The sequence below is a fragment of the Lepidochelys kempii genome, chromosome 1 (assembly GCF_965140265.1).
Source record: "Lepidochelys kempii isolate rLepKem1 chromosome 1, rLepKem1.hap2, whole genome shotgun sequence".
Taxonomy (NCBI): Eukaryota; Metazoa; Chordata; order Testudines; family Cheloniidae; genus Lepidochelys; species Lepidochelys kempii.
In genome coordinates, this window is record NC_133256.1 from 331,023,648 (window position 1) to 331,043,425 (window position 19,778).

Here is a 19,778-nt window from a genome sequence, read left to right on the forward strand (position 1 = left end):
GCGGCCAGGACGTCCCTTGGCCCGCGCCGCTTCCAGCAGCTCCCATTGGCCTGGAGCAGCGAACCGCGGCCACTGGGAGCCACAATAGGCTGAACCTGTGGTTGTGGCAGTTAAACAAACCAGCCCGGCCCGCCAGGGGCTTTCCCTGCACAAGCGGCGGAACAAGTTTGGGAACCACTGACATAAAGACATCCTAATATCAAGGCCGTTTTTTTCAACAATTCAAATGTCTTATTTTTAACCTCATCTCTTCTTCAGCTTGCAATAGTTTGTTCAAAAGGTGCCAAATAGCTTTTCATCTCTCCAGTATTAATATCCAGTCTTTAAACACTTACGCATCAACTAAAATAAGCATGTCTTTTGGAGATGCAGCTCCTTGGATGTACCTGAAATAAACAAATGAAAAGATATGAAAGATAAAAACTTGAAAACACCACTCTACATTTGATGCAAAGACCCTCTGATCTCTAAAATCAAGTCTAACTGAACCAAAGGAACTCCCCAGTTGCATTTCAGTAGGAAATTCATGCACTGTCACTTTTTCTCATTGCTTCTCCTTCTAGGTAAACCAAGGTTCAAGTAACAACAGTGAGACCTGGAGGCAGTACATAGGAATTCACTGTTCTTGTACGTTGACAACAGAGAGGGGTGAATAGGATTTGAGAGCTAAATATATCTTGATGACAAGTTAGCAGGTGAATTATTACAGCTGCCCAACTCAGGGAAAGATGTTTTTCTAATGAGAGTACAGTAAAATGTGGCAAGAGTGACCACTCATGGGAATTAGTAAATGTGGTTGCTTGTAATATGCCGTCTCTCTTCAAAGGAATGGCATTGCCACCTTTACTTTTGAATTGCTGCTGGCAGGGGCACTGCCTTCAGAGCTGGGAAGCCAGATAGCAGTTTCTTCCCAGTTAAATTATAGGGGGAAAATGTTCTGTGGCCTCTGCAAGTAGTTGCTTGTGACAGATGGTCTCTCTTCAGAGGTGATCACTTAGGCAGGTTTGACTGTATACTTAACCAATACAAATAAAAATGAGCAAAATACAAATGAGAAAATACAGCGAGGAAAAAATGGAATGGTATTCTGATGGAAAAAATGCTAAAAGTCAGTACTGAAAAAGAGCATTTTCAGAGAATGTCCACTGCTCTGGTGACTGTAGTACTAGCCTAACCTCTAGGACCATGTTTGTAAATCATTCTGGAAATGGTTCATTTTGATCATCCTAATTTGGTTTGGTTTGCTGCCTTCAATCCAAGTGTTTAATGGTCTTATCGTCATGCCACCTGGGTATTTGTCTTTATCATGAAAATTCCTTCTGTATAGCAATATGGTATAGCATATATGTCACCTACCAAAAAAGCTGAACTGAGTTTACAAAGTGAAAATATTTTAAAATTTGAACTTTAAGTCCTCAAAAATTATCAGAAGAGGGTTTAGTGTAGTATTTAGCCCATATTTACTATTTATTTTGTCTTTTATCAGAATATGTACTATGTTGACAATTTCATGTGCTTCAGTCCTCCAAAGAAAGCTTACCATGGTCTTCTGCGAACATCATATAGATCTATCTTGTTTGGAGTTCGGCTTTTATCTACCCATGGGGAGGCTAAAAATGAAAGAAGATATATTGTATTCATTTCAGTATATTGCACATTATTTGAAGAAAATAACATAATGCTAAAGACTTTTAGAGAACATTAAAAATCCTTTAATATGCGGTATATCAATATTTCATACTATTAGCACTATATAAATAACATGTGGTAGGATGTTAGGATGTTCTTTATCTTCTTACACTTTACTAAAAATATTGTTTTTATTAAAACATTTCAAAGGGAAGTATTGCCATTGACTTCAATGGTCCCAAGATTTCACCCAAAGTATTTTTGGGATGGGAGATAACCTTTTAGGACAAACAGATACTTTATAAAACAAACTTTTAAAAATATTCTGGTCTATGGAAACGCAAGCCTGATGCAAAGCTCATTGAAGTTTACAGGAGTCTTTCCACTGATTTAAATGGGCTTTGGCTGAAATCCTTAATTAGGAAACAGATATGGCATAAAAGTATCCTGAAAATGACATGCAACTAAAGTATCTATGTCTGTAAAACTCCAGAAGAGGGAAATCTGAAGAAATCAGGAAGATTCTTAATCTTTGTAATACACATCAGCTCCATTGTCCTCTACACAAAAAGATCAAAGCAAGCTATGTCCAGAGGATAGAGATATTAATAATTACTCTTTCTGCACTTTTGGAATCTAGAGAGCCTTCAAATGCTTAAGCAAAGCAATAAAGATACTTGGGACAAATGCTGAAGTTGGGTACACCAGTGTAAATTCAGAATAACTAGTTACCAACAACCCATGACCAAATGTACCATCAACATTATCACTATTTATTATTGAATACCAATTATAGGACCAATCTCTGAGTCAAGCTGGGGATGATGATCTTCATGTGATGGACAAAGGAGTTCTGTCTCTCCTGATGACATTATATTTTATGCTTGTGACAATCTCCCTTTCCAGCATTTCAAATCTCTATCTTCTTTCACATCTCTCTAGTCATATCGACTTCCACTAAGTCTTTCTAAAATGACCACTATCGTTTCTAACATAGGCCATATATTATTTTTGTCTGAACTGAAATGTAACCTCTTTGGGGCACGGAACACATATTGTTGTTTGCGCAGCACCAATTGCATTGTTGGTGTTGAATAAATAATTATAAAGAACTTTAAAACTATGAACACACATACAAGATTAGGTGAATCTGATCCAAGAATTCAGTTTTAAACATTTTTTGAACTTTAGGTAAATTCATATCCAATTGAGTTTTGTAGGTTGGGCTCATCTCTACACAAAAGGTAAATATAAAGCAGTTATATACCAATGTATATAGAGAACCCGGATACGAGTTACTGTGCATTCAATTCATAAAGGAGTATAATGATTCTATATTGTTAATGACCATTGTCTGCATTGGCATTTGACTATTCAAATACAAACACTTGCACAAGGTGCAACCCACAAAACATAAAAACAAAAATATATACCACTTTGATTCATGGAGAAAACACATAGCACAGTCTTCTGCACCACAAGAGCTGCAAAGCACTTCATATTCTCTACGTGAAATTTCCAGGTCTGAGAGAATATCATTTTTAAGAATGACTGGATTTCAAATTTCTGAGCAAGTTTAGCAGCATTTACTGAGATATGCAAAGACTTAACACACAGGACAACAGCAATTCATTAATTTTGATGCCCTGGATGGAACAAGAATTTGTGTTTGCTTAGGGTTGATTATATCTAGTTTTATTTTTGTGATCCACACGGACTAATTCATTTATTAAAATTGATCTGAAGATTCTTGCTTGAAATACTCCCTCTGGGAGTTGAGAGATTTGTATTTAATTTATTCATTTAGGTTTATTTAAATTGGGTAGTCTAGGCACACATACAAAGTGTAATTCAAAATACAAACAAAATCAAACTGTACTGATGCCCACAATTACAGACCTTGACCACAGAATACAAAATTATCCCTCAGCAAGCCCTCCCACCCAATCAATGTCTCCTTGCGAAAGACTGGGAGCAGACAGTTCAGTGAGGTCCATTAATATCAACCCAAAGCATCTTTTAAAATATTTTGGTTACATCATTAAAATTATAATAATCCTGAGCCATTTGTTGTGATAATTGAATTGTAAAAATGCTTGGATTTTCTTGAGTGGTCAGTTTTATTTCAGATAAAAAAATAGTTCTGACTCCTTAATTGCTATCTTCAATCTTATATTATGATTAATGGTAATTCAGATAGAAGATGAAAGATTGTCCTACACGGGAGTGTTTCTAACCTCAGTCTTTTGTGCTATGAATGTAGAGATTTGGGCTTTTATTTAAGATGGAATCAATCTTTTGAAGGGGTATAGATTAATAGATCAGATCCTAGCTCATCGACTCATAGACTTTAAGGTCAGAAGGAACCATAACGATAATCTAGTCTGATTTCCTGCACATTGCAGGCCACAGAACCTCACCCACCCCGTTCTGTAACAGACTCATAAGCTTTGGCTGAGTTACTGAAGTCCTCAAATCATGACTTCAAGTTACAAATAATCCATCATTTACTTTGGTTTAAACCTTCAAGTTACCCATGCCTCCAGGGTCTCTGCCAACCTGACCTGTGGAAAATTCCTTCCTGACCCCAAACATAGTGATCAGCAGAACCCTGAGCATGTTGGCAAGACCCAGCAGCCAGATACCTGGGAAAGATTTCTCTGTAGTAACACATAGCCCTCCCCATCTCATATCCCATAGCAGCCATTAAGGATTTTTGCTACTAGCAATCACAGATGGACGCCATGCCATTGTAGGCAGTTTCATTATACCATCCCCACCATAAACTTATCAAGCTCAGTTTTTAAGCTAGTTAGGTTTTTTGCCCCCACTGCTCCCCTTGGTAGGCTCTTCCAGAATTTCACTCCTCTGATGGTTAGAAATCTTTGTCTAATTTCAAGCCTAAACTTGTTGATGGCCAGTTTATATCCATTTGTTCTTGTGTCAACATTGATGCTAAACTTAAATAACTCCTCTCCCTCCCTGGTATTTATCCCTCTGATGTATTTATTAAGAGCAATCGTATCTCCCCTCAGCCTTTGTTTTGTTAGGTTAAAAAAGCCAAGCTCCTTGAGTCTCCTCTCATAAGGTACGCTTTCCTTTCCTCTGATCATCCCAGGAGCCCTTCTCTGCACCTGTTCCAGTTTGAATTAATCTTTCTTAAACATGGAAGACAATAATTGTACACAATATTCTGAAAGAAGTCTTGCCTTGTATAATGGCAATAACATTTCCCTATCTTGACTGGAAATACCTTGCTTGATGCTTCCTAGATTGCGTTAGCCTTTTTCACAGCAACATCACATTGGTGACTCATAGTCATCCTGTGACCAATCGGTACACCCAGGTCTTTCTTCTTCTCTGTCGCTTCCAACTGATATGGCCCCAGTTTACAGCAAAAAAATTGTTGTTAGTCTTTAAGTGCATGACCTTGCACTCTGCACTATTAAATGTCATCCCATTTTTATTACTCAGTTTTCAAGGTCCTCCAGATCTTCTAGTATGATATTCCAGTCTTCCTCTGTACTGTCAAGGCCTCCCAACTTTGTGTCAACTGCAAATTTTATTAGCACACTCCCACTTTTTGTGCCAAGGTCATGAATAAAAATGTTAAATAAGATTGGTCCCAGGACAGATTCCTGCGGAACTCCACTAGTAACCTTCCTCCACCCTGACAGTTTACCTTTCAGTATGACCCAGTGTAGTCTCCCCTTTAACCAGCTGCTTATCTACCTTCAATTCTCGTATTAATCCCCATCTTCTCCAATTTAACAAAAAAATTCCCATGTGGAACTGTATCAAATGTCTTACTGAAATCCAAGTGTATTAGATCTACTGCATTTCCTTTGTCTAAAAAATCAGCTATCTTCTCAAAGAAAGAGATCAGGTTGGTCTAGCACAATCTACTTTTTGTAAAACCATGTTGAATTTTTTTTTGAGGTGCTGTTTATCTCTATGTCTTTAACTACTTTCTCTTTCAGAATTTGTTCCAAGACTTTGAATACAGTTGAAGACAAACCAATGGTCCTGTAATTTCCCGGATCACATTTTCCCCCTTTCTTAAAAATAGGTACTATATTAGCAATTCTCCAATCATAGGGTATGATCCCTGTTTTTACAGATTCAGCTGGTGCAAACTGGCATAACTCTACTGAAGCCCATAACACTATGCTGATTTAAACTACCCGAGGATCTCGCCCAGATATAGCTAAATGTTTCATTTCATGAAAATGATCATATAATTTAAGTGACAAATATTTCCTTTTTAAACCAAATATTCTGGATGCTCCAGAGGAATAGACAGTGAAATTTGTTGATGGCATTTCACCTGCATTGATCTGAATTTGATTGAGCTCCATCTATATTTTATCAATATTTAAAGCTTGTAAATGCTGTCTATGACAAGATAAGTAATTATAGATTAATATTATATAGAAACTTCATTAGAAGGGGTGTTCTTCTCTAAGGGCTGCATGCTGACTTGGATCTGCATGCAGAACACCCACTATTGTTAATAAGAAGAACTGCATTTTGGCTAGCCAAGTCTACACTGCAATGAAAGACCTGTGGAATGGCCATGGCCTGCCTGGGTCAGCTGACCGAGGCTTGTGGGGCTCAGGCTGCAGGGCTAAAAAATGTAGTGTGTATACCTTTGGGTTCAAGCATGAGTCCGGATGTCTACACTGTAGTTTTTAGCCCCACAGCCCAAGTGTGGCAAGCCTGAGTCAACTGACCAGGGCTCAGAGACTCAGTGGTGTGGGTTTTTTACTGCAGTGTAGATCATAGAATCATAGAATATCAGGGTTGGAAGGGACCTCAGGAGGTCATCTAGTCCAACCCCCTGCTCAAAGCAGGACCAATCCCCAATTAAATCATCCCAGCCAGGGCTTTGTCAAGCCTGACCTTAAAAACTTCTAAGGAAGGAGATTCTACCACCTCCCTAGGTAATGCATCCCAGTGTTTCACCACCCTCCTAGTGAAAAAGTTTTGCCTAATATCCAACCTAAACCTCCCCCACTGCAACTTGAGACCATTACTCCTTGTCCTGTCCTCTTCTACCACTGAGAATAGTCTAGAACCATCCTCTCTGGAACCACCTCTCAGGTAGTTGAAAGCAGCTCTCAAATCCCCCCTCATTCTTCTCTTCTGCAGACTAAACAATCCCAGTTCCCTCAGCCTCTCCTCATAACTCATGTGTTCCAGACCCCTAATCATTTTTGTTGCCCTTTGCTGGACTCTCTCCAATTTATCCACATCCTTCTTGTAGTGTGGGGCCCAAAACTGGACACAGTACTCCAGATGAGGCCTCACCAATGTCGAATAGAGGGGAACGATCACGACCCTCGATCTGCTCGCTATGCCCCTACTTATACATCCCAAAATGCCACTGGCCTTCTTGGCAACAAGGGCACACTGCTGACTCATATCCAGCTTCTCGTCCACTGTAACCCCTAGGTCCTTTTCCGCAGAACTACTGCCTAGCCATTCGGTCCCTAGTCTGTAGCTGTGCATTGGGTTCTTCCGTCCTAAGTGCAGGACCCTGCACTTATCCTTATTGAACCTCATCAGATTTCTTTTGGCCCAATCCTCCAATTTGTCTAGGTCCCTCTGTATCCTATCCCTGCCCTCCAGTGTATCTATCACTCCTCCTAGTTTAGTATCATCCGCAAATTTGCTGAGAGTGCAATCCACACCATCCTCCAGATCATTTATGAAGATATTGAACAAAACCGGCCCCAGGACCGACCCCTGGGGCACTCCACTTGACACCGGTTGCCAACTAGACATGGAGCCATTGATCACTACCTGTTGAGCCTGACAATCTAGATGTACCCTATATGGCTCCAAGTCTGTTGAATATAAAAGTACATTATTTGACAAGGTATTAGATAATTCTTCTAAAAGCCCTATTAACATTCAAGATTTCATTTAGTTTCATTTCTAAAATCTATTGCTTTAAATTCCCATTTTAATCAGATACGCTAGAACCTGACTTGTAGAGTGCATCAGAGACCCACACCTTTATGTTTCATTGTAGTATACTGTTACCCTTGAACTATGTCAGCACTGCAGGGTTCTTTGTTGCATACAGTATATTTTAGTTATGCTCTTGTTTGATGCTGTTCTTCTCTGGCATATGGTTAGACTTCATATCATATTAATTTGATATCCCTTCTTTGTCTAATCTTTGCATTATGGAGATAAAGGTTTGGATAGATTTCAAGCAAGATTTGTTTATGTTGTTTTGTTGTTTTCTAAGCTATACTGTATTTTAATGTATTTATTAGATCCTTGATGGCACCAAGTCTATTTTGCCACAAGCTTCTTAATAATCGTTGCCCAAATTATCTTTAATTTATTCTTTAAATCGTCTTTTCCCCAAAATGGAAAATTTTAGAAGGGTTAATAATTAGTGAGAATGTTGGCATCAATCGATGTTTTATTGAACATGGATCAGACAGCTATTACTTTAACGGAAATTTTACATTCTCTTAAGGAAATGTTCACTTTGGGACTAACATCATCAAGGAAAATATGCCTAGGCGACCCCACTGCCAGGTTAGATAAAACTGGCTTAGCAAGACAGGACATTTGAGGTAGAGCTAGTAGCTGCCTATGCATTGCCACTATTCCCATTTTAACAGGAATTCTTATATCAACTGAAGACACTCAAACGAATTCAAGTTTGGAATGTGAGACTGCCTACACTAATGGTGAACTGTATTCAACAGCTATCTCCTAAGCTAATTACATTAAAATGAGTACCAACTTGGAGACAGCTGGTGCAACAGTGACTCAGCAGTATTATCCAGCTAGATTTCAGTAATACATGCAAAATCAGGGGCCTTATCCATAATTAAAATCATAGATGACTATCATTTTATTAGCCATTGCCCTTGCATTAATCATCATGAACCTGTATAGGTTCTCTGTACGCTGATGTAGATTCTGCACAAGACCCCACATAACACTAGTGCAACTGTTGTGACCTTAGTACCTAGTTATATCATGAAAAATAAGCTCTTCCTACCCAGTTTTTCCATGTCCATCGCAGCAGAGATCAGACAGCCCACACCCTCACAACTGATTGCCCCTTCTCCCCAGCTCCCCATATATCCATGTCATGCAAGCGGCGTTCAATCCTTTTGGCTACTAAAAAGTGGTCAAAGGGACATAATCTGTTGCCGCTGAGCGAATGACCTCCTGTCTCAGTAGGTTGTAACAACCAACTGTAGAGGAGGAAAACTCAAAATGAATGTTACAAGATGAGGTGAAATGGTCACCCAGCAGTGAGGAGTCCATCCCAGGCTGAACTGGGGCACAGAGTGGGAAAGGAGGTAATTTAAAGGACAGTCCTCTTCCTGACACAGATGGCACTGCTGCCAATTAGCAGGGTTATGGAGAAGAGACATGGGGATTGCCCTGACCAAGCAGATGGTGCCGCCAGTGGTGAAGAGTTGAATCTGTAGAGAAGAGATGGTGGAAGGGACTCCATCCAGTTCTCTGAGGGAAATATTTAAGATAACTATACAGTATTCACAACAGAATACCTTCTCACTCACACACAGCTGAAAAGTCTCTGTCTGTGAGTATCAGAGAGAACACTTCTCCACGGTTCTTTATTTTTAGCAAATGACATTGTCCAAACAATTGGACAAAGGAAAGAGATCACAGACTGCAGCAACACAAGCAATGTTTATGCTACAGTGGACAATCCCACGGCTAAACTAGTTTACATGGGCAAAGGCTTTTTAATTTTTTTTTCCAAGTGAAAGTCTCCCTGGCAAAGACTGTCTCGTGCGAAGCCTTCCCTACCACTTAACCCTGAGCAGATGAAAGAGAGTGTAAGCAGTGTGACGACACATTCCTTAGCACCTCATGCCTGTCTGGGTGTGGACTGATAGGCTCAACTTCAGCCTCAAATGGCCTGGCAATTTGGCTTGCATTTGGGAAGGCTTCCATTAGGCCAGGGGTGACTGAATCCATGATTCCACAGGCCCAGTCTTCCTAACACCCCAAGGAGGGAGGGGGAGGGTCTGTGGTTGTGGGCCCTGTGCTGCAGCCCTGTATCTTGCCTTGGGCTGGGAATGTATTTAGCCACCACCTCCCGCCAGATCATGGGCATGGAACCCAATACTTCTGTCTTTATATGGTCAAAGTGAATTTCATCCTTCACATGCACCTGTAGCTGAGGTTATTTGTATCTGTGAACTAAATACAACGCTGAATGGGGTAAGAATACACATAGGTTTGGAGGTTGTAAAGTACTTCAACAATGAGCCTAACATTTCTGAATGTCACCAGTGAAGATGACATCTTTCTTGGCATTTGTTTTTTCTTAAATATTAACTGCAGAAGTTTCTATTTAAATGATAAATGCACTGCGGCAGTGTTACCTTTCACATAATATATGGGTACTGGCCATGGTGTGAACATTTTGTTACCAGAACTAAAATGCTTTCACATGATTGACTTGGCTTGCTTGCATAACTGCGGGCATTCAACATGATAGCTTTAGAAATATGAGACCCAATTAAGTGAATCGTTAAAGCGTCTGTATCATGAACATTGTAAGAGCAACAAACATTGTAGTCCTTGGCCTTTCTTTCCAGACATTAAAAAAATAGAAAGTGAATAATGATCAGATGGAGACTCATTCTGTATGTGATGAAGCCATTCTGACTAGAACATTAATTGTACAGATAATTTACAAGCTGAAACACTTGGAACATTCATGTTCCTCTCTCTAAGTTCTTCTTTATATTTTCAGTTGTAAAAGGGGAAATGTCAGCTACACAAAGATGTATGAAAAAGTCCACAAAGTTCTCCCTTAAACTTTCTTTTTGCAAGGCTTCAGATTCATTTTGTATGGATTTTTCACACATTCTAGTCTCCTATTATCTGCTACAGTAATGACTTTCTTTGGAGAGTTCAATATCATGGCAAAACTATTACTCAGCATTAATGGTTAACATAAGAGCAGCTGTGCACAGCAAGTCCTTCATTTAGAGAGATACCATTTTATTTGATTAGAAATTGATTTTAAAGCTGTTCCATTATTAATTTGCCTTAGCAGGGAAAGTTTCAGCAGTTGAGAAAGACAGGCTTCCATTCACTTCCGGAGAGATTTTCAAAATAATTTTTTTCCTCAATGTTTTAAAAATTTAAGACTCCCTCTTATCTAGTTATGTTTAAGCAGAGAGTTTCAGAGCACTTTACACACATTAAGGGGAAACTTATCCTTCCAGATACTCATCTTCAGCCCTCTATTTTCCTTACTTATATGGTTCTCCCATTAAAATCTATGGACCATCTAGTTCCATAAGGAGAGCGCAGTATCCCAAAGGAATGACCGTAAGGACTTGAGAGAGAATTTTAATCTATTTAATAAAAGTTCTCATTATCATTGGGAGATTGGTAAATATTTATATCTGTTTTAACATAAGTAAACTGAGGTAATGATGCTAAAAATCTGTGTGGTCAGTGTGAACCAGTGGTAGAGATCAGAAGGGACCCAGAAATCCTGATTCCCATTCTCCTACCCTAAGGCTGCACAGATCCTTCAAAGTCTTTTGAACATACTTATTTTTAAATATGTAACATGAATGTGACCTACTGGATAGAGCACTGGACTGAGATTCAAGAGACTTGGTTTCTATTCTTAGCTCAGTGACCTCAGGCAAGTCACTTTACTATGTGTAAAATATGCCTCAGTTTTATGATCTGTAAAATGGGGATAGTTATACTTCCCACCCTTGTAAAGCTCTTGGACATCTACTGATGAAAATGCCATATAAGAGCCTGGTATTATTACTGAATGGGGCTACACCAGAAAGTAAAATTAAGCAAAGATGTCAGCCTTGGCAAGATCGGGAGGGCAGGGGGACAGCTAAATTATAACTAGGCAGCTGGTCACCAAGGACTGGTGACATTTTTGTCTTAAAAAAAAACAACTTCTTCTCAGCAACGCTGTGCAGCCAACCTTTCTTAAACTGTATCCTGTAACATGAGCACAAACACCTGTATATCATATTTAACTACACAGAAATGCTTCCCTCTGGTTTATTTGACTGAAGTCCAAAACATAACAAATTCCATTATTGAAGGTCTTATCCTTTGAGCGACAACATAAACAAAAGGAAAGGTGAGGGAATGACTAATAAGGCATTCAGCAAAGGCCATATAAAGACAAACTAATTCTTCAGTTTAATTACTAATTAGTAAAGCAAAAATAATGTGCTTCCCATAGCATCATTATACTGATCCACTGATTAACAATTATAATCCCAATTACATCTATAATTAAGAAGGATTTCAAAGACATTACAAGGGAAAATAGATGGTCTGCATCTATAGTTCCATTAAATCTACCAAGAATTCTATAGTTAATTGTTCTTTTGGGCATTTGCTTTTTTACAGCCCAGAAGTGAAATTAGATAGCAGGATAGACGTCAAACAAAATGTGAACAACCTAGTATCTGTCATCTATTCTGTCAACGTGGACCTTTCTGTCTGCAAGAAATCCAACTAAGGTCAGTGAAGCTCTACGTGAGTTCAGCCCACATGGAACTAATTGCAGGATCAACTGAATAACTGAAACCCTCCCAAAGGTCAGTGGCAGACAATCCCTCTTTCCTCCCACCCAACATCGGATCCCTAGTTAGAAAATCAAAGGAAAATCAGGATAAAGGCTCTCAATGAACTCCAAGACGTAATTTTCCCATTCTAGATGTTTCAGAGTAACAGCCGTGTTAGTCTGTATTCGCAAAAAGAAAAGGAGTACTTGTGGCACCTTAGAGACTAACCAATTTATTAGAGCATAAGCTTTCGTGAGCTACAGCTCACTTCCTCAGATGCATATCGTGGAAACTGCAGCAGGCTTGATATATACACAGAGAATATGAAACAATACCTCCTCCCACCCCACTGTCCTGCTGGTAATAGCTTATCTAAAGTGATCATCAGGTGGGCCATTTCCAGCACAAATCCAGGTTTTCTCACCCTCCACCCCCCCACACAAATTCACTCTCCTGCTGGTGATAGCCCATCCAAAGTGACAACTCTGAGTTGAAGTGAGCTGTAGCTCACGAGAGCTTATGCATTCTAGATGTGTTACTTTAGCAAAAAGAGGAAAAATAAGGGACATTGAACATTTTAAAGGCTTTCAGATGAAAGCATAAAGCTAATGAAAGGTAAATAGCGTGTTTTGCTTGTTGACCAGTGTCAATACTGAAAGATACTTATCATCCGCACATATACCATTCCTATGAAGACTGCACTAGGCACGAGCCTGAGAAACAAGCAACCTTAAATCATATTAGGAAAGCCAACAGACTCTAGTGCTGGATAAATGGGGAAAGTGAATTTCAGCAAAAGGCCTTCCATTCAGAAAGCTCAGATGTTAAAATCTAGGGACTGGTAGAAAAATTATGTCAGCGCCATGGTGGCACATGGGGAGAGAGTTGGCCTCTCAGCTTATCCAGGACTCTCATTATGTAGGCCTTTATATGTCAGAATAAAAATCATGAAATGGACCTGGAAGTAAATTGGAAACTTGTGCAGTCTTGGTGTAATATATTTCCTGTTGCTTAAACTGGTAAGGAAGCGGGTAATTTCCTTCTGGACTTTCTGTAGCTTTTGATTGGTGTTCAAGACATGTCTCAGAAAGAGTGTGTTGCAATAATCCAGTCTGGAGGCCACAAAGATATGGATAACTGTGAGAACGCAGATAATGCAAAATGGGTAAAACCACTTATAAGCACTGAATTCTCCCCTACTTCTATCCCGAGCTGAAGAATTTAAAACCACACAAAAAAACACTCCTGAGGTCTGTGCTGTTTCAGCCCTGCAACAGCAGGGAAGGAAGGCAGTCAGGAGAGAGCCTCTTGTGGCCTTAGAGAAGGTAGCGGAGATGTCTCAAATGTATGAGTATCTGCCCTCTCTCAGCCCCCCATATAGCAAATGTGAAAAAACAGCAGGCAGTGGGGGTGGGGGGTGGGGGTAATAGATGCCTATATAAGGCAAAGCCCCAAATATCAGGACTGTCCATATAAAAATTGGGACATATGGTTGCAGTGCTCATTTGATGCACCTCCTAGCCAAAGACTTCAGTGTTCCAGAAATAAAGGCTAATGTTGTTGAAATTGAAAAATACTTCCATAACAACCACTTTGCAGCAGCTGCTCTGAAAAAAGTGGAAGGAACCAAGCTAACTCTTCAACAAAACGTGCAATGGAACTCAGTCGTGGACTGTTTTGAGCACTATATCGAGAACTGGCCTAATGTGATGACAGTTTGTGAACAAAATCGTGAAAAAAATGGATGGCACTGTCACAGCCCAAGTTCTCAACATTGGGTTTAAGAGAAATGTTGAACACATGCTGAGTACCCTGAAGCCTATTTCCGTAGCCTTGAACAAAATGCAGGGAAATTGCTCTTTTATTGCTGACACTGTTGAAATTTGGAAGGAACGGCGTGAGATCTTAAAAACACAAATATGCAATGACAGAGTTAAATTACAATAATGAAAAAAACGAATGGGACAAGCACTGTCTCTAGCTCATTTTCTTGCAAATATTCTCTATATGCGGTCTGAGGATCAAACCTTAACTGATGAAGAAGAGGAGTTGGTTGTGACATGGACATCCAGCAACCATCCCTCCATAATGCCAACTATAATAAACTTCAGAGCTAAGGGTGAACCATTCAAGAAATATATGTTTGCTGATGATGTTTTAAAGAAAGTCACATCAGTGAACTGGTGGAAGTCACTTAAGCACTTGGATTCAGAGACTGTTGAAGTGATAATCTCACTTTTAACAGCAGTAGCTTCTTCTGCCAGTATAGAAAGAATATTTTTTCCTTTGGACTAATTTGTTCAAAACTGAGATATTGCTTGGGGACCTGACAAAGCAGGAAAGCTTGTTTTCCAGATTATGAACAAACAGGAAAATGAAGGTGAAGATGACTGAGTTAGCTGCAGAAGCCAATATTTTAAGTTTCTCATTTTGACCTGGCTGACATAGTCGATTTAATTTTTTTTTAATCATGTAACTATTTTAGTTAAAAACAATTTTAACAAAAAAACCCTGATTTTAAAAAACTTGAATGTTTAACTAAATTCAAAAATGAATATGCTTGTTTTGTTAAAATATTATGTTTGCTGTTGAAGAAAAAAATTCAGAATTCATAACATTGTTGTTTTACTTAAATAAAACAATTTAAATGTCTGTCTGGTGATGTTCTCCTCCTAATATAGCATGGCAAAAAAATCCTCAGAATATTAATGATTAACCTGTTGAATTGGAGATAGTTCACTTTCCAATGACTTCATAAATATCTGCTTCAATTACCTTTGGTAATCTTCTGATATAGCTGTAAAACTAATCTGAAAAGTTTTCAGAATAAATCACTTTGAAATGTGTAGTGTGTACCTTCTAAAAATGAAACCTACATCTATCTCTGAGTTGTGAAGAATATGTATTAAGGTTATAACAACCAACAAGAATGCACTTTTATGTAGAAATCCATCATGATTAAATTGAGTCTTCCTGACTAGTGATTTAAATCATGATTTAAATCAATTTGATTTAAATCAAATCTACCCTGGAAAGAACCCACGATATGCCCCAAACAGGGTCAACAAAGAAACTGAGACATCTTGATTAACTCAGTGGCTCAAGTGGTCACCAACAAGTTCTGTCTGCAAGCATGTTTCCCTGGACCATGGGTGGTAAACTTTACACTAGTGCAGGAGGGTCCCATGACTTCATGGCCTATGACTGTAGGTTTGACAGTATTGTGCAGAAAAGGGTCTAATAACTAAGAGAACTCTACGTATAGTCACTGAATTCCTTCCATCTCTCTGTTTAACTTTTCCTTTCTCCCTTGCAGTCTCATCTACTGCTTGATAATGCATGGTTTGTCTGAGTCTCTCTCAGATTTAGATTACATTCTGTCGGACAGATGTTTGTAAATAAGCACTTTCTTCTCCGCTTTTGTTACCAGATCCCAATACAACCTGAGTTCAACTAGACCTGATTTCACACATATTATTACAGAACCATATGATCATATAAACATTAAGCTGGAAGGAACCTCGAGAAGTCATCAAGTCCACCAAGTCTTAACTGATGCCAGTTAAGTCATAATTTAGCTTATGTACTAATACTTCCACTGCTTTCATATTTATTCCCCATACACCTTACGTTTGTGTACAGACATCTAAGGTTTTATCTATACTAGAACTTTTATCAGCAAAACTTTTGTCGGTTAGGGGTGTGAAAGAACACCACCTGCCCAACCGACCAAAGCACTGGTGTGGACAGTGCTATGTCCGTGGGAGATGCTCTCCCCCAGACATAGATATCGCCACTCATTGTAGGTGGTTTAATTATGCCAGCAGGAGAGCTCTCTCCCCCTGGCATACAGCGACTACACAGGAGATCTTACAGTGGCACAATTGTGTCACTGTAAGGTCCATAGTGTAGACACGGTCTAGGATACTGAGGAGACTCCCCCACTGATTTCCCTCTTGTTGTTCCTATGGTCCTATTATAATTTCTTAACATCTAACCCTCTGTTAAAGTTTCCTTTTTTATACTTACCTGGGAGCTTTTATTATCTACCCCATTTTAACATAGTTTATGCTGTGCCTTCTTTCTACAGAAATTAAAGGTTGCTAACAAAGATTTTTTTTGTTTGTTTGTTTGGGTTTTTTATCTCCTTGAAAGATGCTTCTATTTAATAGTGCTCTGTTCTCAAGGGATGTTGTATATATGAGGTTTGTGACACTAGGTCTACAAGCAAGAATGGCTTTGATAAGGATACGTTTGTAACTAGAAGGCTGAGGAATTAAAATTGCCAGTGAAACTTAAAATGTTTTAGCTGTCTTACTTCACTAGCTGGAAACTTTTTCTAGTCAAACTTGTTAACTTCATGTCTCAGCTGCTGTTACAATTATTCCCTCATGTCAGAAAATTTGGAAGAGACACTCTAGAAAAATATGAGAGTTAGTACATTTCATTTTAAACTGGTAACATTTTACATTTTCAGTACATTACAACTAGATACATTTTGGATCACTAGTAAAATGGTCAGCCATGGCTTGCAGCATTCACTTCCAGTCATAAATAATCATAAGAGGATTTAGAGGTCTCTGGATTCTTTACATCGAGTCCCACCATATTGCAAAGAGCAGCCACTGCTGATACAAGACTGCAGGGAGAGCAGGGACAGGGACTGGGTGGAGCCTCATTGTTTTCCCCATCCTATGTGCGAGCAAACACTGTTTAGTCACCATGGAGGGGGAAATTATAAGCTACTGCTTATGATCAGTAGTAAATGACTTCCCCGTTGGTGTTGAGTTAGAAAGTGAATTGTACTCCTACCCTGGTTTGCTCTGTGGTTAGTGGAGAAAGTAGAATCACAATCTAGCTGGTAAATATGAACTACTGAATGTATCTGGGCTTAAAGTCATCAGCTCTGAGGAAACTCCAACTTCTTCAACCTTGCCTTTGGTAATATAAACCCAGCAGCATGTACATATTTAAAAACAACCCAACCCAACTATACCAAAACAAAAAACTTTATACCCCCCCAAATAACAGAAGATGAGAGAAAGAATTGTCCCTTCATTACATCATACTATAATGATGAGGGTAGCATAAGAATAGAATAGAACAGAATAGAATGGCTGAAAGGGACCTCGAGAGGTCATCAAGTCCAGCCCCCTGAGATGAGAAAGGATCAAGTAAACCTAGACCATGCTGATGGCTATTTGTTCAACCTGTTCTGAAAAACGTCCAGTGATGGAAATTCCACAACGTCCCTTGGAAACTATTCCAAAATTTAACTATCCTTAAAGGTTTTCCTAATTTCTAACCTAAATCTCCCCCCATTGCTTCTTGTCTTACCATCAATGAGAACAATGGAGGACAATTGATCACTTTCGTCTTTATAGCAGGTCTCAACATATTTGTTATCTGGTCCCTCCTCAATCTTCTTTTCTCAAGACTAGATGTGCACTTTTTTAACCTTAGATCATAGGTCAGGTTTTCAAAATTTTTCACCTTTTCTTTGCTCTCCTCTGTACTCTCTCCAATGTATCCACATCTTTCCTGAAGTACAGTACCCAGAACTGGACACAGTACTTCAGCTGAGACCTCAACAATGCAGAGTACACTGGGACACTGTTGACTCATATTCAGTTTGTGGTCCACTACAAGCCCCAGATAGTTTTCAGCAGTATTACCACCTAGCCAGTTATTCCACCACTTTGTAGTTGTGCATTTGATTTTTCCTCTGAGTGTAGTACTTTGCATTTGTTTTTATTGAATTTCATCTCATTGAATTCAAACCAATTCTCCAATTTGTCAAGATTGTTTTGAATACTAATCATGTCCTCCAAAGTGTTTGCAACTCCTTCCAGCTTAGTGTCATCTGCAAATTTTACAAGCATAGTCTGCACTTTATTATCCAAGTCATTAATGAAAATATTCAATAGTATCGGACTTAGAACTCACCCCTGTGAGACCTTGACTGCAAACTGTTGATAACTATACTTAGAGTATGGTCTTTCAACCACTTGTGCAACCACCGTATAGTAATTTCATCTAGACCACGTTTCCCTGGTTTGTTTGTGTCAGTGGGCCTGTGGGCCTGTGTCAAAACCCTTACTAAAATCAAGATATATCATATCTATTACTTCTTCCCTATCGACTAGGCCAGTAACCTAGAATAGAACCGCCATCTCATCACTCACAGAAGGAGGACATCATCATCTGAAAGCATCAATTGAATACCTCATCATGCCCTGATATTCAAGATATCGCCTACTAGCCAGATCTTTTCAGGTCATCCCCTTCATTTCATCCTCTCCAGTTCAAATTGCTCAAAGATAGACTGGCTCTATGGGAGATATTTACAGCTAGGGTTGGGTAGGCAAGTTGCAGCTAATAATTTGTTTGACACAAATTTGTTTGTAGGGCACACGTAAAAAGATGAGAAATTGCACAAAAAACACCTGGGCTCAAATTTCCAAATCCCAAAGTGCTCATCAACTTAAACTGAGGGTAAAGAATGCACACACAATGTTTACGCTAGTGACAATCTACTAATGACATGTGTAGGATTGGGAGTCAGGGAATTGTCCAGTTACAGATATACCAATCAGTCATATTTCCAACTTGCATGCACAGGGCTAAGCACAAGAACACTCACCTATGGTTCATTAGAGTATAATAGCTAGATGTAACAGCTGGGAGGATGCTGACTGTCTAATACCAGTAGTGTTTCCAGTTGCTTTCTAGAAGAAATCCTAAGGCAGTAGTGACTTTCCTCACTACAACTATTGTGTGATTTAGCTGCGTCTGACTCTGCAGGTCCCATTTCAGCACCTCAATGAAATGATAGATTTTTGTTGTCAAACATATTTCTGGAACATTTGCTTCTCTGTCAGCTCCAGGATGCTGATGTGTTGCCTATAAACTTTATGGTCTGTGTACTTGAAACTCTTGTATATCTTCCCTCTCTCTCATTTTCCTGTATATTAAAAGACTGAGCGCTTTCCTCTTTGGTTGAGGGTATTGTATTCTCATTTCCAAATTGGTCTGTGTGTCTTTTCTTAGGGATGTCCCTTTTCTGTCTAAGGCAATAAACAATTTTTGGAAACATATGGGGTGAAATCCTGGCTGCACTGAAGGCAATGGCAAAACTTCAGTTGACTTCAATGGGGCCAGGATTTCACTCACAGACATTATTTTTTTCAATATGATATGGGGTTCCGAATACTATAATACTGACACTTTTGTATGATGTAAAACTACAATATATAGGTTTTAATGAAAGTGCAGGATTAACATCAATATAGTCATATGTTTTGTCAGTTATACTGATAATATATTGTCCCTATATACACCTGATGAAAGCAATAAATAAGATATTTTGAATTGACTTGATTTTACTAAATGCATACCCTATTATAGCTCTTCGTGGCCTGAGTCCTGCTTCTATTGTAGTCAATGGATGTTTTATCATCATTTAGTGGAAGCAAGCTCAAGCCCAGCAAAAATACATTAATATACAAATTATATGTTGACTGCATCTGCTTTACATAGGAATAAAAGATTATTGCTATATTTTACGATATA

At 39.0% G+C, this 19,778-nt stretch overlaps 1 protein-coding gene across 4 annotated transcripts in view; it reads right to left on the reverse strand.

Moving 5' to 3' along the window:
* CACNA2D1 (calcium voltage-gated channel auxiliary subunit alpha2delta 1) overlaps positions 1–19,778 on the reverse strand; it is a 683,143-nt gene that overhangs the window by 175,113 nt on the left and 488,252 nt on the right. For all 4 annotated transcript variants that reach the window (XM_073328631.1, XM_073328632.1, XM_073328633.1 and 1 more), the window contains exons 8-9: positions 1,541–1,610; positions 336–386 (exon numbers count right to left, since the gene is read on the reverse strand). In XM_073328631.1, coding sequence (XP_073184732.1) covers positions 336–386; positions 1,541–1,610 — 121 coding nt within the window. The remainder of the gene's footprint in view (positions 1–335; positions 387–1,540; positions 1,611–19,778) is intronic.